Source organism: Bos indicus x Bos taurus, chromosome 5 (genome assembly GCF_003369695.1).
Source record: "Bos indicus x Bos taurus breed Angus x Brahman F1 hybrid chromosome 5, Bos_hybrid_MaternalHap_v2.0, whole genome shotgun sequence".
Lineage (NCBI taxonomy): Eukaryota > Metazoa > Chordata > Mammalia > Artiodactyla > Bovidae > Bos > Bos indicus x Bos taurus.
In genome coordinates this window covers 64,561,223-64,585,899 of record NC_040080.1, presented here as the reverse complement: position 1 = coordinate 64,585,899, position 24,677 = coordinate 64,561,223, and the positions used below count along the sequence as shown (strand labels likewise).

At 53.4% G+C, this 24,677-nt stretch overlaps 2 protein-coding genes and 1 long non-coding RNA gene across 8 annotated transcripts in view; 1 reads left to right on the top strand and 2 right to left on the bottom strand.

Moving 5' to 3' along the window:
- Positions 1 to 286: 286 nt before the first annotated feature.
- AGAP2 (ArfGAP with GTPase domain, ankyrin repeat and PH domain 2) lies at positions 287 to 17,333 on the top strand. 4 transcript variants are annotated; one of them, XM_027542379.1, is made up of 19 exons: positions 288 to 1,001; positions 7,523 to 7,581; positions 8,223 to 8,310; positions 8,497 to 8,582; positions 8,730 to 8,877; positions 9,954 to 10,088; positions 10,413 to 10,522; positions 10,952 to 11,110; positions 11,260 to 11,346; positions 11,430 to 11,534; positions 11,958 to 12,120; positions 12,302 to 12,421; positions 13,140 to 13,268; positions 14,182 to 14,241; positions 14,473 to 14,621; positions 14,721 to 14,811; positions 14,934 to 15,156; positions 15,286 to 15,541; positions 15,730 to 17,333. In XM_027542379.1, the coding sequence occupies exons 1-19, from the start codon at positions 842 to 844 to the stop codon at positions 15,970 to 15,972; spliced, it is 2,571 nt and encodes an 856-aa protein (XP_027398180.1). In that variant the 5' UTR covers positions 288 to 841; the 3' UTR covers positions 15,973 to 17,333. The 4 variants fall into 4 exon arrangements, with proteins under 4 accessions (XP_027398181.1, XP_027398180.1, XP_027398178.1 ...); XM_027542377.1 differs by lacking the exon at positions 288 to 1,001 and adding an exon at positions 4,528 to 5,794; XM_027542380.1 differs by lacking the exon at positions 14,182 to 14,241 and having other exon boundaries at positions 287 to 1,001.
- On the bottom strand, positions 983 to 4,773 carry LOC113892893. 2 transcript variants are annotated; one of them, XR_003511161.1, is made up of 4 exons: positions 4,684 to 4,763; positions 3,186 to 3,863; positions 1,244 to 1,420; positions 983 to 1,141 (listed from the first exon to the last, which is right to left on the bottom strand). It is a non-coding gene; the product is annotated as an uncharacterized LOC113892893 (long non-coding RNA). The 2 variants fall into 2 exon arrangements; XR_003511162.1 differs by lacking the exon at positions 3,186 to 3,863 and having other exon boundaries at positions 984 to 1,141; positions 4,684 to 4,773.
- Positions 17,334 to 23,875: 6,542 nt separating the features above from the next.
- The window catches only part of OS9 (OS9, endoplasmic reticulum lectin), a 34,249-nt gene continuing 33,447 nt past the window's right edge, over positions 23,876 to 24,677 (bottom strand). For both annotated transcript variants that reach the window (XM_027542376.1, XM_027542375.1), the window contains one exon: positions 23,876 to 24,644. In XM_027542376.1, coding sequence (XP_027398177.1) covers positions 24,519 to 24,644 — 126 coding nt within the window. In that variant the 3' untranslated portion in view covers positions 23,876 to 24,518. The remainder of the gene's footprint in view (positions 24,645 to 24,677) is intronic.

Below are 24,677 nucleotides of genomic sequence, written 5' to 3'. Positions count from 1 at the left end.
TGTCACCTCTTTCTGGCCACTCTGAGCTTCAGTTTCCTTTTCTGCCAAATAGGGATAGAAATCCTACCCCTTGGGCCTGTTGTGCAGTCAATATATGAAAGTGTGTTGTAAACTATTAAGTGTTATAGACAAATCAATTATTATGAAAGTAACTGAACATGGAGCCTGGTGGTTTTGTCTGGTTACAGATTACTATCCTCCATAACTTGTTCTCCCTGTGCCTACTTGGCCCTTTTAAGCAGGAGGTGGTTGCAGTGGGGTAGCCCACTAAAGAAGGGTTACATTGTAAGATGTAAAGTGTGTGAACCCTTTGTATGTGCAGAGTAGGTGGGGAGTACAGCCGTAAGATGGAATGCAGGGCATTAAAGGTGCCAGACTGAGAGTGTGTGGATTCCTGTGAGGGTTTGAGACTGTACACAAACCTATAGGTCAAGAGTTTGGGATTGGAAAAAAAAAAAAAAAGTTTGGGATTGCACCTGGGACCTGACATGCCACACTCTCCCCTCACCAGCACCCATCTTAATTAGCCACCTCCCACAGGAGGCCCTCGGATGCTCATTAAGACCTCTCCATCCACCTGGCTGGGCAATTGTGGCAGGGGCTGGCTGGCAGAGCTGATGGGCCAACGCTAGAGGGGGTGGGTGGTGCAGGAGGTAGTGCTGACCCAGGCTGTGGGTTTGAAACTCACCAGTCAGGAAGTGAAGTCGACAGACGGAAGGGCGGGCAGGGGAGGGGAGTTCTGAGGCTGAACAGAAGGGGCCTTCTGGGGTTTGGGGGCTGTGGGGCCATGGGCTTCAGGGCCAGTGGTTGCTCTTAGCCCAGCAAGACAGGTCTGGGCAACATGCATGCCCAGAGGCAGTTGGCTGTAGCTGCAGTGAGAGCAGAAGTCAGACGACATGAGGTGGCCAGGCAGGCTCTAAACCGCCTCAGGAAGCTGGCAGAGAGGGTGAGCAACCCTGAACTTCGGGACAGTATTCAAGCCTCACTGGACAGCGTACGAGGTAAGAGAAGGATTAGCTCCCAACTTGGGTGTCTTGAGGACCAGCAGGGGCATATAAGGGCTTGCCGGGTCATCCATCATTTCCCAATCAGCCACTTTCTGGTTCTCAAGATGGAGCTTGGACTTGGGGAAAGAATACATCTGGAAAGGATGTAAAAAGACAGAGGAGGTGTCATTCTTCTTCTTTCCCCAACTCTGCTCATCCTCCCAGGGGATCAAAATACAGATCACTGCTGAGCTGACCTTGGCAATGGAGAAGTGGGTGAGCATGAGGAAGACAGGCCGTGACAGACCCGTGGTAGACTTGGACCCTGCTGGGGGAGTCTGGGGCAGGAAGCAGTTTGGGACAGGAGGTTCCAGGACCGGATAATATGGTCATTCCCAGGACCCACGAAGGATCAGTGACCTCTTGTTTTCCAGCTGTAGAGAGAACACACACATGCACGCATACCAGAAATACACCACTCGGAGTATCTCAGGCTCCCAGACACACATAACACTCACACAGCATGCTCTGCACAGCTGAAAGTGCAGAGAAGTCCCCAGGACTCTCCTCGGTCCCCTTTCCTCCCCGTGCTCCTGTTCCTGTCTCCCCCCCACACACACACCTTCCGCTCTACCTCCTTAGTGCCATTAAAGCAATGATGACAACACAGGGAGGAAGTGCTGCCATGGCAACACCATCCGCCACATCCTCCTGCCCACCCCAGCCTTCAATCCTGTGGTGGGGCCCTGGCAGGAGTAGCTTCTCTCTATCCACAAGGCCCCACCACTAAGGAACTAGTGGAGCTGGAGGTCATCTCTGGTCTGGTGTCATTTAATTTGCCTCTGAAGCTGCAAAGAGCCAATAAAAGCTAGCTACTTTGCTCACTGAAGGTGTCTGGGTGAAGTATATCCTCCATTATACCCTGGTCTCTTCCAGGCTCTCCATGCTGCTGCCTACCTGGGGGTTGTGGTGGGGGGTGAGTGGGCAAGAGACTGTTCTTTCCATCAAGGATGATTCCTGCCAGACCCCTCTGATAGAGGCCAGCAGGAACTTTTGGTTCACTTGGGGAAGGAACAGTTTGGTTCAGGTTCCTAAGGGAACAGTCTAATTCCTTTTTCATTGCCTTTCTTCCACTGGTACCCCTCTCACCATCTCTCCCCCACCTTTTGCCAAGAATTATAGCTGATAACTTCCCTACAGGGGTTAGAAAAGGAGGCCTAGCAGGGAGTGGCCCCATGAGGCCTCCTAGGGAGGCCTCCTCCAAGCTCCACCCGCTGCTTAGGGGGGAAAAAAAAAAGTGGGGGAGGAAAGAGGTTTAGGCCAGGTAGAGGAACACAGCTTATCTTTGGAGAGGAGGGAGAGAGAGAAGGGTGGAGGCTGAACTCTGAGAAAACCACTCTTCCTAAGTGATTTGTTCCACTCCACTCTTAAGAGTCAGGATTCTGTTCCCACTGAACATAAACGAAAAGTGAGGCAACCAAAGGAAGGAATATTAAGCCAGAAGCAACACATTTTCACCCTCTTTCAGAAAAGGCTGTTGAAGGGTCTTCTGTTCTGGGGATGGTGTCATCCTTCTGCTGGGGGTGGGAGGGGGGCGCTGGTGGGTGCTGACTGAGGACCGCGGAGGGACTGGGTACAAGTTTCAGGGAGAACAAAGGGCACCCAGCATCCTGGTACCGTTCCCCCCTCATCCCCTACCGGGCCCAGCATGCCGCCGGCTTCTGCCTCCAAGAGCCGCCCACGGCAGCACTTATTATAGTCTCCGCTGCGTCAGGAGGGTGGGACGCCAAATTAGGGGAACGCTGAGACTCCCCGAGTCCCAGGGAGGGGACTTCAAGGCTGGAAGGGAGGCCTCCCTCGACTGGTGCACACCTGCCCATCTCATCCTCTGTCCTCCATCGGCCTAGCCCTTTCAACCTTCTCCCCGGGCTGGAGGACAGTCAGCCTTTAACTCCAGGGTCCCTAAAGGGCTGGAGGACACAGAGCAGGCGTTTTTTATTCCATCTCCTCTTTAACCTTCGGAAAAAAGCCCCACCCCGAAAACCTCAGCAGATTGAATGGAACTCAGAGGAGGCCTGTACCCTCTGCCTCAGCTGACGGGGTCTTTATGTTGGGCCGCTAAATGTTCAGCATGTGTGTAACCAGGTGTGAAGGTGGTGGCTCCACTACCCAGCCCGTCCCCCCACCCACCATACACACCGATCCTTCTCTCTGCTTATCCCCGCTCTTTCTGAGGCGCTCTTGGAGCTACGGTTGCTATGGAGACCGGATGCATTTTGGTATGGGGGGTGGTGTCGATCTGTAGACGTCTTCTTTCTCCTTCCGCCCCGAGCTGGAGCCTTGGGACTCACTTTTCCGCCGGGCTCCTCCACTCCGTAGATCTCTCTCCACTTGAGGCAACCCCTCCTTCCACCCACCCTGCTAAGTTCCATGTTTGTCCCCATCCCCAGGGAACACTTTCCAAGTTCACTTTGGGACAGTTAGGCTCAAGTCATGGCCCAGTCAATGCACTGCGTGTGGAAGGTGGGGGTGGGCGACGGGGCTGGGTCGTGAGAAGAGGAACCTGTGCAAGTACCTGGGGAAAACAAGGGGTCTTGGGAAAGGGATTTCAAGGCTCCCCATTTTCCCACGTCAGCCTCCCCGTAATTGACAGTGAACCCGAATTTGCTCCGTTTTCGCCGGGGATTGCCCACCCATACAACAATTTTTACTCTCTTGCCTAAAGGCCACACCCAACAGTAGCGCTCCCTAACCGAGGTGTACTAGGGGAGGGGGCTCAATGTTGGAGTAGATGAGTCCAAGTTCCAGGAAATCCAGCCCAGGATTTGGGAGGGAAATCCAGTCCTGGATTTTGCACCGCCTTCGCAGACAGCCGTGCTGGTGGAGAGAAGGTGGGGGAGAGATTGGGTGGGGGGGCGGGGGGCCGCCTCCTCCTCACTGTGAGGGGAGCGCCCGGACACAGCGCGCATCCGGACCGAGCCGAGCCCCGGCGAGCCCCCCGGACCCTGCGCCCGGATCTCATGCCCCTCCTCTCCCGGACCCCAGACCTGTGGGTTCCCACCCCCTCCGGCTTCCCTCCTTCCTCCCCCGCCGGCGCCTGTATCTCCATGCCCAGCATCCTCCCCGCGCCCCTGCGAATCCCCCGCACGACCAGCCCCATTAGCTTCCCACCCTCCTAAAGACCCCCTTCGACCCCATCCGCGGCCCCTGTCCCTCGAGTCCCTCGTTCCCCGCCCCTGCCTCCCCCGCACCGGTTCCTCTCCCTCAGCCCCGGGTTCCTCTTTTCTGCCCCGTTTTCTCCCTCTCCCCTTTTGCCCCCACTACAGTCCTCCCCGCCCTCCCCCGCCCATCTCAGCGCCCCCACCCAGGCCGGGGTGCAGGGTCCGGCGCGCCTCCTTGGAGCAGCACCAAGGTCCCGGGGTTCCAACGGGGTGGGGGCGCAGGGCGGGGAGCATGGGGAGGGGGCGCCCCGTGTGATGGGAGGGGGGCGCAAGCGGAGGCGGCGGCGGCGGCGGCGACAGCGGAGCCGGGCCGGGGGCTCAGCGGGGTCCGGGGGCTGGGGGCAGCGAGCAGGGCGGCCGCATGGCCGGGCCCCCCTGAGGCAGTCCGGGGGAGTCCCCTCCCCTCCCCAGCTCTGGGGTCTCGGGGCCCCATGAGCCGGGGCGCGGGCGCGCTTCAGCGCCGGACAACGACCTACCTCATCTCGCTGACCCTGGTCAAGCTCGAGTCGGTGCCTCCGCCGCCGCCTTCTCCGTCTGCGGCCGCAGCCGGCGCCCCTGGGACCAGAGGTACCGAGACCGCGGATCCCGGCAGCCCCCGAGGCGCTGAGGAGCCGGGCAAGAAGCGGCACGAGCGGCTCTTCCACCGGCAGGATGCGCTATGGATCAGCACGAGCAGCGCGGGCGCCGGGGGCGCCGAGCCCCTCGCCCTGTCCCCGGCTCCGGCCAGCCCGGCCCGCCCCGTCTCCCCAGCTCCCGGCCGCCGCCTCTCCCTCTGGGCCGCCCCTCCCGGACCCTCGCTCTCCGGGGGCCTGAGTCCAGACCCCAAGCCCGGGGGCGCCCCCACCTCCTCCCGGCGCCCCCTGCTCAGCAGCCCGAGCTGGGGGGGCCCGGAACCCGAAGGCCGGGCGGGAGTCGGCGTTCCCGGCTCGTCCTCCCCGCACCCCGGCACCGGCAGCCGGAGGCTCAAGGTGGCGCCTCCTCCGCCGGCTCCCAAGCCTTGCAAGACCGTGACCACGAGTGGCGCCAAAGCCGGCGGGGGCAAGGGCGCCGGTAGCCGCCTGTCATGGCCCGAAAGCGAGGGCAAGCCCAGGGTCAAGGGGTCAAAGAGCAGCGCCGGGACTGGAGTTTCTGCCGCCGCCGGCGCCGCCGGGGGAGGGGGAGCGGCAGCCACGACCTCTGGTGGGGTCGGGGCTGGGCCCGGAGTCCGAGGGAAGCTGTCCCCTCGGAAAGGCAAGAGTAAGACCTTGGACAACAGTGACTTGCACCCGGGACCGCCTGCCGGCTCTCCTCCTCCGCTAACCGTCCCAGCCACCCTGACTCCCACCTCTGCTGTCACCGCCGCCTCCGCGCTGCCCACCGGGCCTGCACCTCCAATCACTCTGGAGCCTCCAGCTCCCGGGCTGAAACGGGGCCGGGAGGGGGGCCGAGCATCCACTCGAGATCGCAAGATGCTCAAGTTTATCAGCGGCATCTTTACCAAGAGCACAGGAGGGCCTCCTGGCCCCGGGCCCCCTCCGGGTCCGCCGGTCCTGTCTTCCGGCAGCGGGTCTAGGGAGCTGCTGGGTGCAGAGCTCCGCGCCTCCCCTAGTGAGTAGGCCCAGGGCCTGAGGACAGGGAGGGGAGGGCACCTGGAATGCTCAGCTTGGGGTGGAGGAGTGGTGTGCAGGACTGACTGAGAGAAGCTTCTTGGGTGGATGGATGAACCAGGTTCATTTCTCTGCCAAGAACTGGGGCAAAAAGGATAAGAGGTCCTGGAAGTGGGGTGAGTAGGCATTGTGGGACATGAGAGACGACGATGTCAGAGAGACTCAGAAAGCCTCAGAGCTTTCTGGGATAAATAATGCCCTTGGTCAGCGTGGCTGTAGGAAATTGCTCCCAGAGAAGCCCCAGACTCCACTCCCAGCTTCAGCTGGCCTCTGGGAGCATGGAAACGGCTTTGCGTTGCCCAGAGGGTTACTGAAGGAGAAAGGGGTGGGGAAGCCTCAGTTTCTCCTGAGCACTTGGGGTGGGTGGCATCAGAGTGACCTTGCAGACAGTCCTCGCCAGGGACAGGTCTTTTGCTGGGCTGAGAGCAGGCTGGTGAGGTTTCTAGCAGGAAGGGACAGGGTTCTTTCCATTCAGTGAAGGCGAATTGGGCAGTACGGGAGTGCACGGGGGCTGGAACGTGCTGAACACTTGCCTGTGAAGTGAGAGGGGGCGGATAGGTAGCCTCACTACCCCCCACCGCCCACCCCAGCCCCAGAGCGCATTGAAATTCCTAGGGGGCCTGACCCGGAGTGACTCAGTGGGGTGGAACTGCTGCAAAGGCAATTCTTACCCCTGGAGACTTGGGAGGGGTACGGAGAAAGTACTGTTTTTTGTTTTGTTGTTGTTGTTTTTTTTTCCGGTGGCGGTGGGGGGTGGTGGGGGTGGTGGTGGTGGTGGTGGTCTTTATTTATTTATTTTCTGGGAAAGAGAGGCGAGGGCGTCTCGGTTCAGCTCACACTCCCTGGAGAGGTGGCGAGTCCGGGAGCGCAGGCGGCCCCCGGGGTTTGGCTCTCGAGCGGGTGGGAGCAGATGGCTCCGGATCCCAGAGTTCCCGCCGCAGCTGCGGCGCCCCGGGAACGTCCGGCTAGTGTCAGGCGCGGGGGCTGGACCCGGCGGGCGGAAGGAGCATCTTTTCCTCTCCCGCCCCCCGCTCTATCCCTCCCCAGGCCGGTGGCTTCTCTCGGCCTGGGAGTGGAGCCCGGTTCCCCATCGTTCTTCTGGAGGGTGCTGGTGAGAAGGGTATGAGAAGGGGGTATAGAAAAATCCAAGCTCCATTCCTTGGGCTGTGGGGAGGAGTCAGAGCCACAGTGCCGTTGACCTTGAAAAGGGGGAATGATATCTTCACTTCAGGTTCGGTCCTATGAAAGGGAGATTGAGGCGGACCCACTCCCTCCTATGTCCCAGTCCCTTTTTCTGGGGATTTACCCTGGGAATCAGTCAGTTTGGTGAGCAGGACACCTTTTCGCCTTCCAGAGGGAAGACCCGTCAACTGTCAGAGCCTTGGTCCCCCAGTCTGGGGCAGGGACTCACGTTTGGGGATGTGTTTTAAGGGAGATGCCCACTGAAGTATTTTTGTCTTGCTGGCTCCGTTGCTAAGCAACCACTGAGCGGCAGCAACAGCTGTGGGGAGAGAGACTAGGATGGGAGGACTGGGGACCACTCTCAACTCAGCTTTTCCACACAGCTCTCCAGCCCAGGCAGGGCAACTACAAAAGGAGAGGGGTAACTGAGGGTTGGGAGCCCTCCTTGGCCTGGAGTATCCCTCTTAAGACTCCTTTTCTGTTACAGAAGCTGTGATCAATAGCCAGGAATGGACTTTGAGCCGCTCCATTCCTGAACTGCGCCTGGTAGGTAACCCAGTCTCCTTGTCTGTATGAAGATTGATCTCCCTGCCACTGGCACTCTCACCTCTCTCACCGTCACCTCTTCCCTTCCCTCCCTCTATGAGAATGGGGAATAGTTTTCCAGTTCTCCTGAGATTCTACCTTCATAGCACCTTCCTGGGGCTTGATACATCCTCATAACTTTTCCTTCTATAGTTTCCCTTCTTCCTGCTGGTCCATAGTCCTCTTCCAGATTTCTTCTCATTTTTGACTTCTCCCCTTCAGTCCTTCATGTTCTGTTGCCTAGAACTGGGTAAAAATTTCCAACTAGTGCCTAGAGCTGTAACATGTCCCTCACCAGACATGCATCTGGTATGTTTCCTAAACAACAGAACACCTCCCCACCCCCCACCAAAAAAAAAAAAAAAATGGCACTGAATTGACATTCTTCAGCTTGTGGTCCAGTTCTAGCTTGGGATCATTTCTTACAACACTCGTGGCCTGATCCTCGCAAATGCCCTCCTGACTGATGTCACCCAGGCCCTGTAGAACCCTGCTTGGAAGACTTAACACTGCCAGTCCCTTTGAGTTCTCTGGAATGTTCAGACTCAGTCATCCTACCACTTCTTAATTCCTTCCATCTCTGCTCTACAACCTTTCCTCAGGGTGTGCTGGGTGATGCCCGGAGTGGGAAGTCATCGCTTATCCACCGATTCCTGACTGGTTCATACCAGGTCCTGGAGAAGACAGAGAGTGAGTTCTCAGGAACCATAGTAAGCTAAGGGTTGGGGTCAGGGATCTGGGCAATGTGATCAATGACTCTGCAGGTATGGTGACCAGAGGGAAGAATGCAGCCACAACAGCTAAAACACAAGGAGCATGGGGAGATTTGGTGACCTATGACCTCTGACCTCCTATCACTCCAACTCTTCTGGACAGGTGAGCAGCACAAGAAAGAAATGTTGGTGGATGGACAGACTCATCTGGTGTTGATCCGAGAGGAAGCTGGGGCACCCGATGCCAAGGTGAGGGATGAGATGATGGTGTAGGCAGGTGGGCTGGGGTCAGCACTGGCCAAAGGAGAGGCCTCTGGTTTCCCAGGTCTCCTTGGGAATAACATCCAGAGGAGTGGACCTGTCTGACCATCCATTTGCTCCCTCACCCTCCGCAAGTTCTCAGGCTGGGCAGATGCTGTGATTTTCGTCTTCAGCCTGGAGGATGAGAACAGTTTCCAGGCCGTAAGCCGTCTTCACGGGCAGCTGAGCTCCCTTCGGGGTGAGGGACGAGGAGGCCTTGCCCTGGCACTGGTGGGGACACAAGGTAAGGAGGGGCTGGGGAAGCACAGCTTTCAGGGGAGTTGCTACTGGGTATCACCCAACACAAGTGAGAGCTTGGCAAGGTGTGTGGACAGGGCCACTTGGATTTCAGTAACCCTCTGGAAGGAGCCTGGTCTCTAAATGAGTCGTTAAATCAAACACAAACTCCCCAAGGTCTGAGAGAGAAAAGAGGACCCTCCAGGAAGGACAGCTGCAGTGGCAACCTCCTTCCTCTGAGGTGTCACCTGCTTGGTATTCTCACACTGCTGTTTCCTGATGCCACCACCAGGCCCTCTTCCCCAGCAGAGCCAGGAAAAGCTTCTCCAGGACCCACCTGTACGAAGCTGGCAGGTCTTTCTGTCTGGATGCCTGTCCTGCAGGTGGCTGTTTCCACCTGTTGCTTGCCTCCTGGCTTCCTGCTGCAGATGAACAGTCCACCTGTTACCATGGACATTCAGCCTCATCCCAGTTCATATGCTGCCAGGTGTCCTCCCACTCAGTTCAGGACTCACTGAATTTGCAGGGCAGGGGGAGTGCCACTCAGAAGCCTCAGCCGTGTCAGACCTTATCAGGACGTTCCAGTCAGCTCTGGAGTATTCTTTGAAGACTCGCACACCGAGCTCACCCAGCCTACTCGTGATGCAGCTGGGCCCAACATTCAGAAAAGACTATACGCTCCCATTGCACCCGGTCATAGGAGGGATATTGTCTCATACCCTACCCCTAGTGGTCCCAGCGGAGAACGTGATGGCACCCCACTCCAGTACTCTTGCCTGGAAAATCCCATGGATGGAGGAGCCTGGTGGGCTGCAGTTGATCACTTTCACTTTTCACTTTCATGCATTGGAGAAGGAAATGGCAACCCACTCCAGTGTTCTTGCCTGGAGAATCCCAGGGGCGGGGGAGCCTGGTGGGCTGCCATCTATGGGGTTGGACAGAGTTGGACACGACTGAAGCGACTTAGCAGCAGCAGCAGCAGCAGCAGTGGTCCCAGACTAGGACTAGAACCCAGAAGAAGGGAAAGCAGCAAAGTGGGCATGGGAGCCCTCATCTACCACTCCTTCTTTCTCATCCCCTCAGACAGGATCAGCGCTTCCTCCCCCCGCGTGGTGGGCGATGCTCGCGCCAGGGCTCTGTGTGCTGATATGAAGCGCTGCAGCTACTATGAGACTTGTGCAACCTATGGGCTCAATGTGGATCGGGTGTTCCAGGAGGGTGAGCTTGGCCATCCCCTGCATGTGTTGGGCGGCAGGGGGACTTAGATATTCCTCAGGGTCCCACCTCCAGGCCTCCCTCTGTGAGCGACAGGAAATTAGCCTGCGTGGGAGGGAGGAGGGACCAGGGAGGTCAGAGAAGATTTGCTTAATAGCCACAGGTCCTTCTGGGCAGGAGGAGCTGGCAAGGCCACAGGTGGCATGAAGGCCACAGTAACGAGGAAGTTGGAGCCTGTTATCTCCTGGGCACTTCTCAAAGTTGGGCATGAAAGGGTGGTCTTGGATATCTGCCCTGCTCATGCCTTCTTCCCCTCCCCTCCTCCAGTGGCCCAGAAAGTGGTGACCTTGCGAAAGCAGCAGCAGCTTCTGGCTGCCTGCAAGTCCCTCCCCAGCTCCCCAAGCCACTCAGCAGCTTCCACTCCTGTAGCTGGGCAGGTGAGTCAGGGTTTCAGGGTCCAAAGAAGGGCTGGTGGGAATTAGAGGAGGGGCTGGTCCAAGGAGAGGCACAAAGAACCCAAGGAAGTTGTGGGGGTGAGGGCAGATGGAAATGGTGGTGATAGTTTGTAGAAAATGCATCAGACTGGAAATCAACCAGGTATGAAACACCATTTGCAGTGTCCTTGAGCAACTCACCTAAACATCCCAAGGTTGTCAGGAAAATTGTATGGCATAATACTTGTGAAGTCAACCTTTGCAAAATATAAAGCACTGTGACAACGCTAGTGAAGAATTTTATTATCAATGATAATACAAATAAATGGTGATGAGATGAGGGACTATCTCAAATTCCTCATCACTTGATGTAACTCTAGCCTGGTGGGCTGGGGGCCCCTCGGTGGTTCTGAGCCCTCTGTTTGCCTGCAGGCTGGTAACGGGGGCCACACTAGCGACTACTCTTCCTCTCTCCCGTCCTCACCCAATGTCGGTCACCGGGAGCTCCGGGCTGAGGCAGCTGCAGTGGCCGGATTGAGCACACCAGGGTCCCTGCACCGGGCAGCCAAGCGTAGGACCAGCCTTTTTGCGGTATTAGACAGTCTAACCCCCTATCTGCCTGTCCCCTGTTACATGCCTATCTTCCCTGGCCGCTAAATCTCTCTGTTGGCCCTTCATCTGTCTCTCATGTCCTTCCATCAGCATATCCATCCTCTAATTGATGCCAATAACCATTCCAGAATCGTCGGGGCAGTGACTCTGAGAAACGGAGCTTGGACAGTCGGGGAGAGACAACAGGAAGTGGGCGAGCCATCCCCATCAAACAGGTGGGTGGTCCAGGGACTGGGGTTGGGCTGGGGGAGCCGGTCTTCACTGGGTTTTCTCCCACATGTCTCTTTCCATTCTTCAGAGCTTCCTACTAAAGCGAAGTGGCAACTCCTTGAACAAAGAATGGAAGAAAAAATATGTGACCTTGTCCAGTAATGGCTTCCTACTCTACCACCCCAGCATTAATGTGAGTGCCAGAGACTGGCTGGGCTACAGTGGCTGGCCTTGGGTGCACTTCTAGCTCTTCCAGTCTGTGCCTCTAGCAGATATCAACACTGGTTCTGGGAAGTGCTAGTCCTCTTCTTTTTACTTTAGCAAAACATCTGTTAGGCAGCTACCATGTGCCCATGCTGCAGATAGAAATGTAAATCCATCTCCCGAGGACTTGCAATCTAGTGTGAGCAGATGGAGAAAAGACCTCTACCTGGCCTGCCATTCAGGGATGCTTTCTGGGGGAGACAGTGCTGGGCCCAGTCTGTTGGGCTCATCCCAACCCAATCAGCTCCCAGAGCTCTCTCTCCAGTCCCTCTCTGCCCATAATATTGGCTGCCTCCCAGCACTACTGAGGACCCCAACATTCCCTACACTCTCAACCCGTATACTCCTGTAGGATTACATCCACAGTACCCATGGCAAGGAGATGGACTTACTACGAACAACAGTCAAAGTCCCTGGCAAGCGGCCCCCACGGGCCATCTCTGCTTTTGGCCCCTCAGCCAGCATCAACGGGCTGGTCAAGGACATGAGCACTGTCCAGATGGGGGAAGGTCCTGGTGAGTGGGGCTGCTGACAGAGGGGCAGGAGAGGGGCCAGGGCTAGGAAAAAGAGGAGGTGGAAGGAAGAGGGGAATGGGACTGGTTAAGTGGGAAGGTGGGTAATGACAAGGGACCACGTAAGGAATCACTCAGAGACTGAGTGACTCACTGAGGATTTATTTTCTTCCCCGTCTGACAGAAGCCACCACTCCCACCCCAAGCCCAAGCCCCAGCCCTAGCTCCCTGCAGCCACCACCAGACCAGACATCCAAGCACCTGCTGAAGCCAGACCGGAGCCTGGCACGAGCCCTCAGCACCGGTCAGTAAGGAATCACCCTCCATTACTGTCTTCCAGATCCAGAAGGGATGCGGTGGGAACTAAAACTGGGGTGGGAACTTGGAGGCTCGACTCAGTGAATAAGTGGACACCCCAAGCACTGACTGGGTACCCAGGCACCAAGCTCAGTCATAGTATGTTTAGCATAATGGCTAAGACAAGTGGGTTCTAGAGCTAAGCTGCCTGAACTTGAGGATTCAAGTTACTTGACCTCTCTACATCTCAGTTTCCTCATCTGTAAAATGGAGATAATAGTTTCTACCTCAGAGGGTTGCTTTGAGGCTTAAATTGAGAACATTGTTCTGCACATAGCCAGCCATCAACGTTTGGAATGTTTGGAAATATGAATTTTTTAAACAAATAGCAAGTAACATTGTAACAAGTGGTCCTCACAACAAGCTTGTTGGGTCAAGATTATTATCCCCATTTTAGGGATGAAGAAACTGAGACTCAGAAGATTAAGTGACTTGCTCAAGGTCTCAAGGCCAGTAAGTGGCAGAGCCAGGATCTGAGTACAGGTCTGACTCTAAACCACTCATCTGCCCTCCTCCCCAGGATTGATCAAAGGGGACCTCCTAGAGAGGGATGGCTGAGGAGGGGGACCCTAAAATGCCAAATCTAGTTCAGGGGAGACAGGCTATGGAGAAATCAGGGAATCTGTGGAAGGGACAGCTGAGGCAGCTGTGTTCCCCTCCCCAAGACTGTACCCCATCTGGAGACCTGAGCCCCCTGAGTCGGGAACCCCCTCCTTCTCCCATGGTGAAGAAACAGAGGAGGAAAAAGTTGACGACACCATCTAAAACTGAAGGCTCGGCTGGGCAGGCTGAAGGTGAGGCCCTGGTGGGCAGTTTCACTCTCACCCTGGACCCTCACCCCCAAACTCCAGGTCACCCCTGCAGGAGGAGGAAAGGAGCCTGAGCGGAGTGCTTGACTATCATCACCACTCTGTACATTATTTAGTGAAAAATGGATGGATGCCCCTCAGCCCCTGTGCTTCCTCCTATTCCCTAGCCAATGCCTTTTATGGCAATAGGCTCCAGCCCCTGTTCTCAATGACCCCTGTAAGTCTGTAGCTCCTGCTCCCTCTCCTAATGACCCTCTAGTTCATGTTCCAGACCCAACTCTGCTTAACACCCCAGCCCCTGTGCCCAGAAGGCCCCATTATCCCCAAGGACTCAGTCTCTGACTTCAGTGTCCCCCAGTGACTCCTCAGCTCCTGGGGTCTACTCACCCAGCTCCTGTTCCCAATAACTTTCTGTGATTGCCAAGCTCCCACAACAGCCTTTGACTACAGTGATTTCCATTCCTGCCTCCCTGTGACTTCCCACAGACCCATGAGACTCCTCTTGAACCCCAGGGACCCCTCACCCCTGGCCTCTGAACTCCTGTCCGCCTTCCCCATGTTCCCTCAGATCCTGGTCATCCCTTCCCCTCCCAGAGACCCGGCTCCTCATTGGTCATGATACCCAGTCCCTACCGCCCCTGCTCTCTGCCGGGTGCTCAGACCCAGGTTCCAGATCTGCCTACTCTCATGGCTCTTGGCTTCCGCTCTTCTCTGCTCGGGGGCCACTGACTTTAGTTCTGCTTTCTCTCCCCATCTGTCTGTCCTGCTTTGTCTCTGGCACTCTCTGTCACTATCTCTCTCTCCACCTCTCCATCTGCCTCTCTTTTTCTCCTTTCTTGGTCTCTTTCTCTGTTTTGCTCTCCATTCTATCTCTATCTCCTTTGCTTCGGGAAACCAGCCAAGCGCAAAATGTGGAAACTAAAATCCTTTGGTAGTTTAAGAAATATTTATAAAGCAGGTAACAAGTGGGGAGCTGGGTGGGGCGCTGAGCTGGGGTGCAGAGGGGTGGGGGTGCCCCTGCCTTCCCCTGCATGTGCTTGGGCTTCCTGCTCTCCCGCACCCTCTGCTTCCCCAACCACTCTGCTCCATTCCCAGGGGCTTGGGATGGATCTCTGGGAGGAATGGTTTGGGCAAGGCAGCTCCTGTTTGAATTCTGTCCCTAATGACCCCATCCCATCCCCTCACCTAGAAGAAAACTTCGAGTTCCTGATCGTGTCCAGCACTGGTCAGACATGGCACTTTGAGGCAGCCAGTTTTGAGGAGCGGGACGCCTGGGTTCAGGCCATCGAAAGTCAGATCCTAGCCAGTCTCCAGTGCTGTGAGAGCAGCAAGGTCAAGGTAAAGGGTCGGGTGTTGGGCGGAAAGCAGAGGTGAGTGTCTGAGGCGTCCGGAGAAGGGCTCAGAGGAGAGTCTGACTAATTCCAACCCTTTCTGCAGCTGCGCACAGACAGCCAAAGCGAAGCCGTGGCCATCCAGGCGATCCGGAATGCCAAGGGGAACTCAATCTGCGTGGACTGCGGGGCCCCCAGTGAGCACAAGGGGGCAGTGGAGAGACCCGGGAGGGAGTGTGGTTCGCTGGAACTGATGAATGCTGCTGGGTGGCCCGTCCAGCTGCTCGGCCAGGCAGCTGACCCTGCATTCCATCCCCAGACCCCACGTGGGCCAGCTTGAACCTGGGCGCACTCATCTGCATCGAGTGTTCTGGCATTCACCGGAACCTGGGCACACACCTGTCCCGCGTTCGCTCGCTCGACTTGGACGACTGGCCGCGGGAGCTGACCCTGGTGCTGACAGCCATTGGCAACGATATGGCCAACCGCGTGTGGGAGAGTGACACGCGGGGCCGCGTCAAACCCACGCGGGACTCTTCGCGGTACGCGCGCAGAAGAGGGGTGGGGGCAACTTAGTGTGTGCAGCTCCCAGGAGGGTCACCTGGGTAGGGAGCAGAGGTCTTGGGGTGGGAGGTCCCTAGAGCCTTTCCTGTTGATCTCTGGTGTCGCAGGGAGGAGCGTGAGTCATGGATTCGCGCCAAATACGAACAGCTGCTGTTCCTGGCGCCACTGGGCACTTCTGAGGAACCGCTGGGCCGCCAGCTGTGGGCCGCGGTGCAGGCCCAGGACGTGGCCGCCGTTCTCCTGCTTCTGGCCCACGCGCGACACGGGCCGCTCGACACCAGCGTAGAGGACCCGCAGCTTCGCTCCCCACTTCACCTGGCGGCCGAGCTCTCCCACGTAGTCATCACGCAACTGCTGCTGTGGGTAAGTGAACCGGGGATGTTGTAAAGGGGGCTTTGAGGGTTCAGTCTGGGAAACAGGCAGGCGCGCGATGGGCGGCGCGAGATCCCCAAACGCACCCTGTGGAAGTGGGCCTGGCGATCCCGGGGAGCCGGCGGGAGGGGATTGGCCCCGGGGACGCACCGTAACGCGGCCGTCTCCGCCCCCTCTAGTACGGCGCCGACGTGTCCGCCCGCGACGCGCAGGGCCGCACCGCGCTCTTCTACGCTCGCCAGGCTGGGAGTCAACTGTGCGCCGACGTCCTTCTTCAGCACGGTTGCCCGTGTGAGGGCGGCAGCACGGCCACCACTCCCAGTGCGGCCACCACCCCCAGCATTACCGCCACGCCCAGCCCCCGCCGCCGGAGCAGCGCCGCCAGCGTGGGCCGAGCCGACGCTCCAGTCGCGCTGGTATAGTTGCGCCGCCGGAGAGACACCCCCACCCCCACACGGGCCGGGCACGACCACACCGGGTGGACCGCTGGACAGATGCACCCACTCACCTCTCCGATCCGCACCTCGTTCCCGTGGGAGCACTTCTTCCCCCACCCCATCCCCGCAAGAGGGCACAGCCCCCGCGCCTCCCAGAAGACACAAACTCACTTCCCTCTCCCCAACGAGGCATGGAGACCCCAGCTTGACACGCCCCCTCTCCACTGTTTCCACACTCGGATGGCTCTGGGTCTACCCGCTGGAGGGACTCCCCCGCCGAGGTCCCTGCTCCTGGCCGTTTGAATGTGCCCCCTAGGGGTGGGGGAAAGGACTAAGTCCTGCCTGTATTCGATTATCCCACGGCGGGAGCATTTACCCAGGCTGGCTCCTGGGGCGACGCCACGCCACAGGGAGGGGTTAGTACGTGGGAAGGCTTAGCCCTGGGACTTGGGGCCAATAAGGGGGACCCTACCCCTCCATGCTAATCTCACTGCCCAGTGAAGGGGGAAGGGCAGCGAGGGGCAGGACCCCTGCTGCCCATGGGGGTAGGGGGTCCCCAACCCTTTCCGTGAAAGGGACCAAGAGGAGTGGAAATCAGGACGTTCCCCCCACATCCACCCATGGATGGAAGCTAAAGGGTCGGGGGAGCCAAAAACCTGGGTCCCTCCTCACTACTATCTTGGGAGGGAGAAGGGACAGAGCAAGAGTGTGCTAAGGGGGACTGGGGAGGGGCCTTGTAATTTATTGCTTTGTTCCCCAACCAAGGGGCGGGGGCGGGCAGGGCTTGGGGAGGGCGTTTCAGGGTAGGGGAAGCCAAGGGTGGGCAGAGGGTGGGGTGGGGTGGGGGTGCTCTCGGGTTGTGAGTGTCTGTGACCGTGACTGCGTCCCTGTGACTGTGCAGCGCCCGTGGTGATCTGGGGTAGGGGGCACCCCTACAGTGGGACCCCTCCCCCACTATTCTTCCTGTCCAGCCCCTCCCTCCCACTGGAGCAGCTCCAGACCCATCCCTCAACTCCATGATCCCTCCCAGCCAGGGTTAAGATGGTGTGAGGCGGCTGGGAGGGTTTCCAGACCTCCCTGTCCCATCCCCAGAAAGGGGGTGGTGGGGTGAATTTACCTGGCCCAGCCCCGCCTCCCTCAATCAACCCAGCCCTTGGGCCGTCTGTGTCAGTGGTTTCCGGTCTTTTTTTTTTTTTTTCCTGGCTAAAATATTTTGCAGAGGACCAGGTAATTGGGGAGAGAAGAGGGGCGGGAGCAGCAGGGGATACTACCCCCTCATCATCTCCAAGGCAAGTGGTGTGAATCTTCATCAACAGCAATTAAAGAGGAAGTGATTTTGTCTAGGGGGTGAGCTGCTGGTCTGTTCTTGAAGAGCTGGGTCAGGGAATGGCCTTGGTCAGGCTGGGGAACTGGAGGTGGGAGAGGGCTAGGGCGGGTGCCTCCTGCTGGGGCTGGTGGCAGGGCAGTATCCAGGGGCACGAGGTGGTAGGTCAGGTACTCCATCATGTGCAGCAGTTCCTGGAGTGGAAGGAGACAGGCAAGTCAGAGCAACAGTGGGGACCCAGGGAGTAGAGGAGTCAGTAACTCCCAAGATGACTCCTGTTCTGGGCGGGAGTTGGGGTGTGAAGTTTAGAGAAGACGGGAGGGGGCTGCTTGGAGGAATGAGAAGATAAGGTCACTTTGGTTAAAAGCAAGAACTTTGGAGTCAAATCTGTTTTTGACACCAGTACCTCCGCTTCATAGTTAAGTGATCTTGGATAAGTTATCTTGGTGGCATCTGTTTATTTGTAATCTGAACAATATTTGTTCAGAGGGCACCTGGTCAGGGCTCCAGCATCAGCCCTGGAGGACCACCCCAGGCCAGACTACTCACTTTGAGCATCTGGTACCAGAAGTAGAGCTTTATAGTAGAGTCCCTCTCCTGGCAGGGAGGGAAGAGCTGGGAGATCTCCCAACCACAGATGTCACTGGTGTCACAAACTCCAGCTCCACTGAGGCAGACATCTGCCCACCCCCATGACATGCACAAGACTGCAAGGACATGGCAGCCTGAGGCCAGCACTGTGCCAGGAGCTGCAGCATCTTGTGGTTCAGCATGTAGCCAGTCCTGCTGTTCCTTGTCTGCAGCTGAAAGCATTCAACCTGGTAGAGGGGCCAGATGGGGGTGCTGTTGGGCCAGCAACCTGGGCACAGCCACACACATGTTGTCAGCCACTTTGATAAACCAGTCTATGGCCCATTGTCTTCCAGTGGAGTTGGTTCTGGCCCCCCAGGCACACTCAGCCTCACGAGGGCCATTCAGCTACAGGTGCGCCAGTGAGCTGATTGCACGAAGGAGCCCAGATCCCACTCACATGGGAGGTCCTGCTTCTGCAGGGTCCTAGGCTGGGTGGCCTCCTAGCACAGCAGCCTGACCCAGGAGAAGGTGGAGTCAGGGTTGCAGATGTAGTTGCAGGTGTGTGGTCTGGGAAGGCAAAGCAAGAGGAAGAGAGGCAAGTAGCAAAGAAGACTCAACTGGGAGACCCAGCCACCATGCCCCCCTTCATCAGAGCCCCTAGATGCCCCCACTCCATCCTCACTTTCTTTTTTGGTAGCAAAAGCTCACTCCCTTCCTCAGAAGCTTGAATGTGAGAGACTGTGGGAAGGAAACAAGGACCCTGGAGAGAATGAATGACCACAGGGAACCAGAGGGCGAGTGGGATGTTCCTTTCAGTTCCTAGCAGTGAAAGGTGGTCAAGGTGTCAGCAATCCCACATCAGATCCCCACACTAAGGACTCCACTGGCTTTTTGTCATGGGCTGCATCTTGGCCTGTGGGAAATGTAAAAGGTGGTCCTCCAGACTGTGGCAGAACAGGACTCTACAGTGGATTCCCTGCGGGCTGGAGGGGCGCTGCTACCCCTAACGTCCACGCCAACTTCCCAGTTCCCCTTGGGGTCCTCACCTGGATTCCTGCTGCTATCTGCTCTCCCCTCTTCCAGTTACCGTCTGCCACACATCCTGCTCCCCTCCTCTTGTTTGCCTTAGCACAGCTGGGAGTTTCACCAGAAGCCAAAGGAAAGGAAAAAGGAATTTATTATTGAAAGTACAAAATGATTAAATCTAGCAAAGTGTCTAGAACTCTATTTTCTTTCTTATTTATTTTTATTTTCTATTGGATTATATAGTTGATTTACAATGTTGTATTAGTTTCTGGTGAACAGCAAAGTGATTCAGTTACATATACATATATATGTGTATATATACACACACATGTATATACATTTTTGGGGGTATTCTTTCCCATTATGATTTATTACAGGATATTTAATATAGTTTGTTCCCTGTGCTATACAGTAGGACATTGTTTATTTTATATATAACAGTTTGTGTCTGCTAATCCCACACTCCTAATTTATCCCTCTCTCACCCACTTTCCCCTTTGGTAACTATAAGTTTGTTTTCAATATCTATGAGTCTGTTTTTGTTTTATAAATAAGTTCATTTGTATCAAATCTTAGACTCCATATATAGGTGATACCATGTGATATTTATCTTTCTGACTTATGTAGTATAATTTCTAGGTCTATCCATGTTGCTACAAATGGCACTATTTCATTCTTTTTTTATGGCCAAGTAGTATTCCTCTGTGTGTGTGTGTGTGTGTGTGTGTGTGTGTGTGTATGCCACATCTTCTTTATCTGTTTATCTGTCCCTGGACATTTAGGTTGCTTCCATGTCTTGGCTATTATAAATAGTGCTGCAATGAATACTGAGCTACATGCATCTCTTGGAATTAGTTTTCTCTGGATATATATACCCAGGAATGGGATTGCTGGATCACATGGCAACTCTTTTTTTTTTTGAAAGGAACCTCCATACTGTTTTCCATACTTGTTATACCAATATACATTCCCACCAACACTGTAGGAGAGTTCCCTTTTCTCCACACCCCCTCCAGCATTTATTATTTGTACACATTTTTACTGAAGGCCATTCTGACCAGTGTGAGGTGATGCCTCATGATTTGCATTTCTCTAATAATTAGCAATGTTGAGCATCTTTGCATGTGCCTATTGATCATTTGTGTCTCCTTTGGAGAAATGTTTAAGGCTTCTACCCGTTTTTTTATTCAGTTGGTTTCTATTGTTGTTATTGAGTAGTATGAGCTGTTTGTATATTTTTGGAAATTAAGCCCTTGTCAGTTGCATCATTTGCAAATATGTTCTCCCAGTCCATAGGTTGTCCTTTCATTTCATTTATGGTTTCCTTTGCTGTGCAAAAGCTTATGTTTGATTAGGTCCCATTTGCATATTTTTGCTTTTATTTCTATTGCCTTGGGATACTAACCTATGAAAACAATACAATTTGTCAGAAAATGTTTTGCTTACGTTCTAGGAATTTTATGGTGTCATATCTTATATTTAAGTCTTTAAGCCATTTTGAATTTATTTTTGTGTGTGGTGTAAGGGAATGTTCTAACTGCATTGATATACATTCAGCTGTCCAACTTTCCCAACACCATTTGCTGAAGAGACTGCCTTTTTTTTTCATTGAATATTCTTGCCTCCTTTGTCAAAGATTAATTGACCATAGGTGTATGAGCTTGTTTCTGGGCTCTCTATTCTGTTGCATTAATCCATATGTCTGTTTTTTTGTTTGTTCATTTTTCTGGTTTGCCAGTGCCATGCTGTTTTGATTACTGTAGCTTTGTAGTATGGTCTGAGGTCTGGTAGGGTTATGTCTCTAAATTTGTTTTTTCCTCAGTATTGTTTTGGGAATTCTGGATCTTTTATGGTTCTATATACATTTTAGGAGTATTCGTTCCAGGTCTGTGAAAACTGTCATGGGTGTTTTGATAGGAATTGTATTAAATCTGTAGATTGCTTTGGTGGTGTGGCCATTTTAATAATATTAATTCTTCCAATCCAAGGTCTTAGGCTATATTTCCATTTCTTTGAATCATCTTCAATTTCCTTTATCAATGTTTTATAGTTGCATGTAAGTCTTTCACCTTCTTGGTCAGGTTTATTCCTAAGGTTTTTTTTTAATAATGTTATTTTAAAAGGGATTTTTTTTTTTTTTTTTTTTACTTTCTGACATTTCATTGTTAGTGTAAAGAAATGCAACAGATTTCTGTATGTTTATCTTGTGTCCTGTATCTTGCTGAATTTATCAGTTCTAGTAGTTTTTGTGTAGTGTCTTTAGAATTTTTTGACCTAGTATAATGTTATCTGCATAAATGACAGTTTTACCTCTTTCTTTTCAATCTGGATACATTTTATTTCTTTTCTTTGTCTGATTGCTATGGCTGGGACTTCCAATACTATGGTGAGAGTGGGCATCCTTGTCTTCTTCCAGATTTTAGCAGGGAGGCTTTCCACTTTTCACCATTGAGTATTATATAATCTGTGGGTTTGTCATAAATATGGCTTTTATTATGTTGAGATATGTTCCTTCTGTACCCACTGTGGTAAGAGTTTTCTTTAAAATGGATAGATGTTGAATTTTATTAGATGCTTTTTTTCATCTATTGAGATGATCATGTGGTTTTTGTCTTTTGTTGATGTGGTATATCACATTGATCTTTGTATCCTTGTCCCAGGGACGAATCCAACTTGACTGTGGTACATGATCTATGTTGGATTCAGCTTGTTAATATTTTGTTGAGAATTTCTGTGTCTATATTATTCCAAGATATTGGCCTGTAACTTTCTTTTTTTGTAGTGTTTTTGTCTGGCTTTGGTATCAGAATGATGGAGGCTTCATAGAATGACTTTGGGACTGTTCCCTCCTCTTTAGTCTCTTGGAAGAGTTTGAAAACAATCAGTATAATTTCTTCTTTTATAAGTTTGGTGGAATTCCCCAGTGAAGCCATCTGGTCATGGGCTTTTGTTTGCAGGGAGTTGTATTTTATTGTTGTTTTTTAATTACAAATTCTATTTCACTTCTAATGATTGGGTTATTCAAATTAATTCTTTTTGATTCAGTTTTTGTGGGATATATTTCTAGAAACTTGTCCATTTCATCTAGGTTGTCCAATTTTCGGCACTGTTTATAGTATTTTTTACATTTTGAAAATTTCTACAGTATTGGTTATTTCTCCTCTTTCATTTCTTATTTGATTTGGGTCCTTTCTCTTTTCTTTTTGATGAGCCTGGCCAGAGGTTTGCTGATTTTGTTTACTCTTTCAAAGACTCAGCTCTTGGTTTCATTGACTTTTTCTATTTTTTTTCCTATCTCTATTTTATTTACTCTCTGATCTTTATTTTCTTCCTTCTGCTTGTTTTAGATTGTTTGTTCTTTTTCTTTCTCCAGGTTGATTATTTGAGATTTTCCTTGTTTTCTGAGCAAGGTCTGTATGGTTATGAACTTCCTTCTAAAGACTGCTTTTAATGCATCTCCTAGATTTTGTATGGTTATGTTTTCATTGTCATTCATCTCAAGGTATTTTTAAATTTTCTCTTTGAGCTCATCATTGACCCATTGCTTTTTTTAGTACCATATTGTTTAATCTCTGTGTAATTGTTTTTTTTTTCATTTCTCTTTTTTTGTGATTTCCAGTTTCATGCTTTTATAATCAAAAAAGATACTTGAAATAATTTCTATCCAATTAAATGTTTTGAGGCTTGTTTTGTGTCCTAGTATATGGTCTATCCTAGAGAATATTCCATGTGCACTTATATGTACTGTTTTTTCTGATGATTTTAAGACTTTATGCCTATCAAATCAAAGATAAGCCTCCTGCCCCAGCCTATCCCCATGCTCCCATTCTACAAAATTCTGCTATAGCTTTTGATCAGCTTCTGATGGTATTCCTTCTATGACTCTTGTCTCCAAGTACCTTCCAGTCTCTTCAGAACTCAGCAGGTGGTTATGTCATTGAGTACTTCCTATGGGCCAGGTACTGTGCTAAGAGCACAACACACACACTATCTCATTCAATTCTCATAACCACCCAAGGCCAGTATAGTTGTCCACAGTTTACCCAGGAGGAAACAGCACTGCAAAAATTAAACAGCTTGTTCAAGGCCCTACTAATAGTAAGTGGAGGGGTGAGAATTTGAATCCACCATTCTGCCTGTAGCTGCACTTGTGTTAGTGTCTTAGATCCCTCTCCTTAAGATGCACAAGTGGATCTGGGGTTGCAGGGTTCTCGAAGCCTACCCATTTGTAATTTTAAATAAAACAATTTAAGCATAACTTGCTCAGCAAGTATAAGACCACTTTCAGCAAGAAGAGGGTCAGCCTCATACAGCTTCCTTCCCCAGCTGAATCTTTTTGTCCACTTTTGGAGACCTGGGAGTTTCATGCCCTCTATTTCTTATCTCATGAGTCAGTGAAGTTGTCAGCAGAAATGCTGCACACCTGAGAGATGCAGAGAAAGAAAGTAGGGGAAGCAGGGGGCCTAGATTTGCACTTTGTAGTGAGGAAGAGATGGAGACACCTAACCAGGCCACCAACCACTGGCATACTATGGAGCTGGCCTGTGTGAGTGGCAGCCCTCCCTCTGGGCATGACCAAAGCTAGTCTTTTCTGAGAAATGAAGTGGTATGGCTGGCAGGTATGGGGATGGAGTCTGCAGCACACTGTAGGGAGAGTGCAGCAGGAGGATCCCCATGGTGGGGTAACTCTGTATGTACCCTGTGGCTTTTGGAATATAAAGGGGGAGAAGGAGCAGAAATGGACAGATGAGGAAAAGGAGGGCGACTAGCACTGCAATTGCTTCAGTCCTGGCCAGGCCAGCAGGCTCTGCTTCACTGTCCTGGTCTCTCCTGCATACTCCAGATCCACTGCCACTGCCCTGACTGTGAAGCACAGAAAGGGATCAGGGAACATGCCCTCCATCCTAGGAGAACACCAAGCCTCCTCTACTGAGCCCCCCACCCCCAAAGAAAAACAAATTGATGGTTTGATGGTCCAGTTCTTTATTTAGAAACCTGATTGTTCTAGAACATGGTAGGTGGGTCTGTAGCCTACCCTTTTCATGGGATTGTGTCAGAGGTGGTGGGCAACTTTCTTCCCATTTTCTCAGCAACAGAGAGAAGGTGCTTCCACTTAGAAGCACAGATTTGTAGGGAACAGTGTGGAAAGGGAAAGGGGCAGGACATCTCAAGCTGATCTGGGGGAAGCAGGGAGGTGACTCTCAACAGGAGTGGGGCAGGGGGTGGGGGGCCTACCTCTTAGGGCCTGCTGACTGGCCCCACTCTTCTCACTCTGCCTGCTCTACTCAAAAGATTTCAAAAATGCTCGTTAGGGAGGGGAAAGGAACCCACAAGCTGGGGGATGACAGCAGGGGAAGCCAGGAGGGAAGGAAGAGGGTGTGGGGAGAACCAGGGACAGCAGATCACATAGGCCTGGGAGGTCTCCAGGTCTCAGCAGTAGCAGCAGCACTTGCCCCACAGCCCCTCCACACCCCAGGAGGGTCTCAGGATCCACAGCTCACAGCTCAGCTCTCTGCTGTTTTGCCTTCAGGGCCCTGGGGGTTGTGGGGGCAGAGGCAGGGCCAGTCTAGAAGACTCTGGACTCTTTGGCAAGCTGATGGTGGTGGTCTCAGAAGTCAAATTCATCCAGGTCCCCAGTGCCCTCCCCGCCTGGGGAGCCCCACACCCGGCGGTAATTGCTCTCCAGCTCTTTCTGCCGCTGCCGCTCTTTCTGTGCCTCTTCAGCTCCCTGCACCTGGGGAAGGCCACACGGTGGGGTGGGGAGGTG

Bases quoted from the DNA above. Each gene is read 5' to 3' on its own strand.
- AGAP2 (XM_027542377.1), top strand. From the start codon at position 4,639: ATGAGCCGGGGCGCGGGCGCGCTTCAGCGCCGGACAACGACCTACCTC. The intron at 13,269-14,181 runs GTGAGGCCCTGG...TCGGGAAACCAG, and splicing joins CTCGGCTGGGCAGGCTGAAG to CCAAGCGCAAAATGTGGAAA. The intron at 15,157-15,285 runs GTACGCGCGCAG...CTGGTGTCGCAG, and splicing joins CCCACGCGGGACTCTTCGCG to GGAGGAGCGTGAGTCATGGA.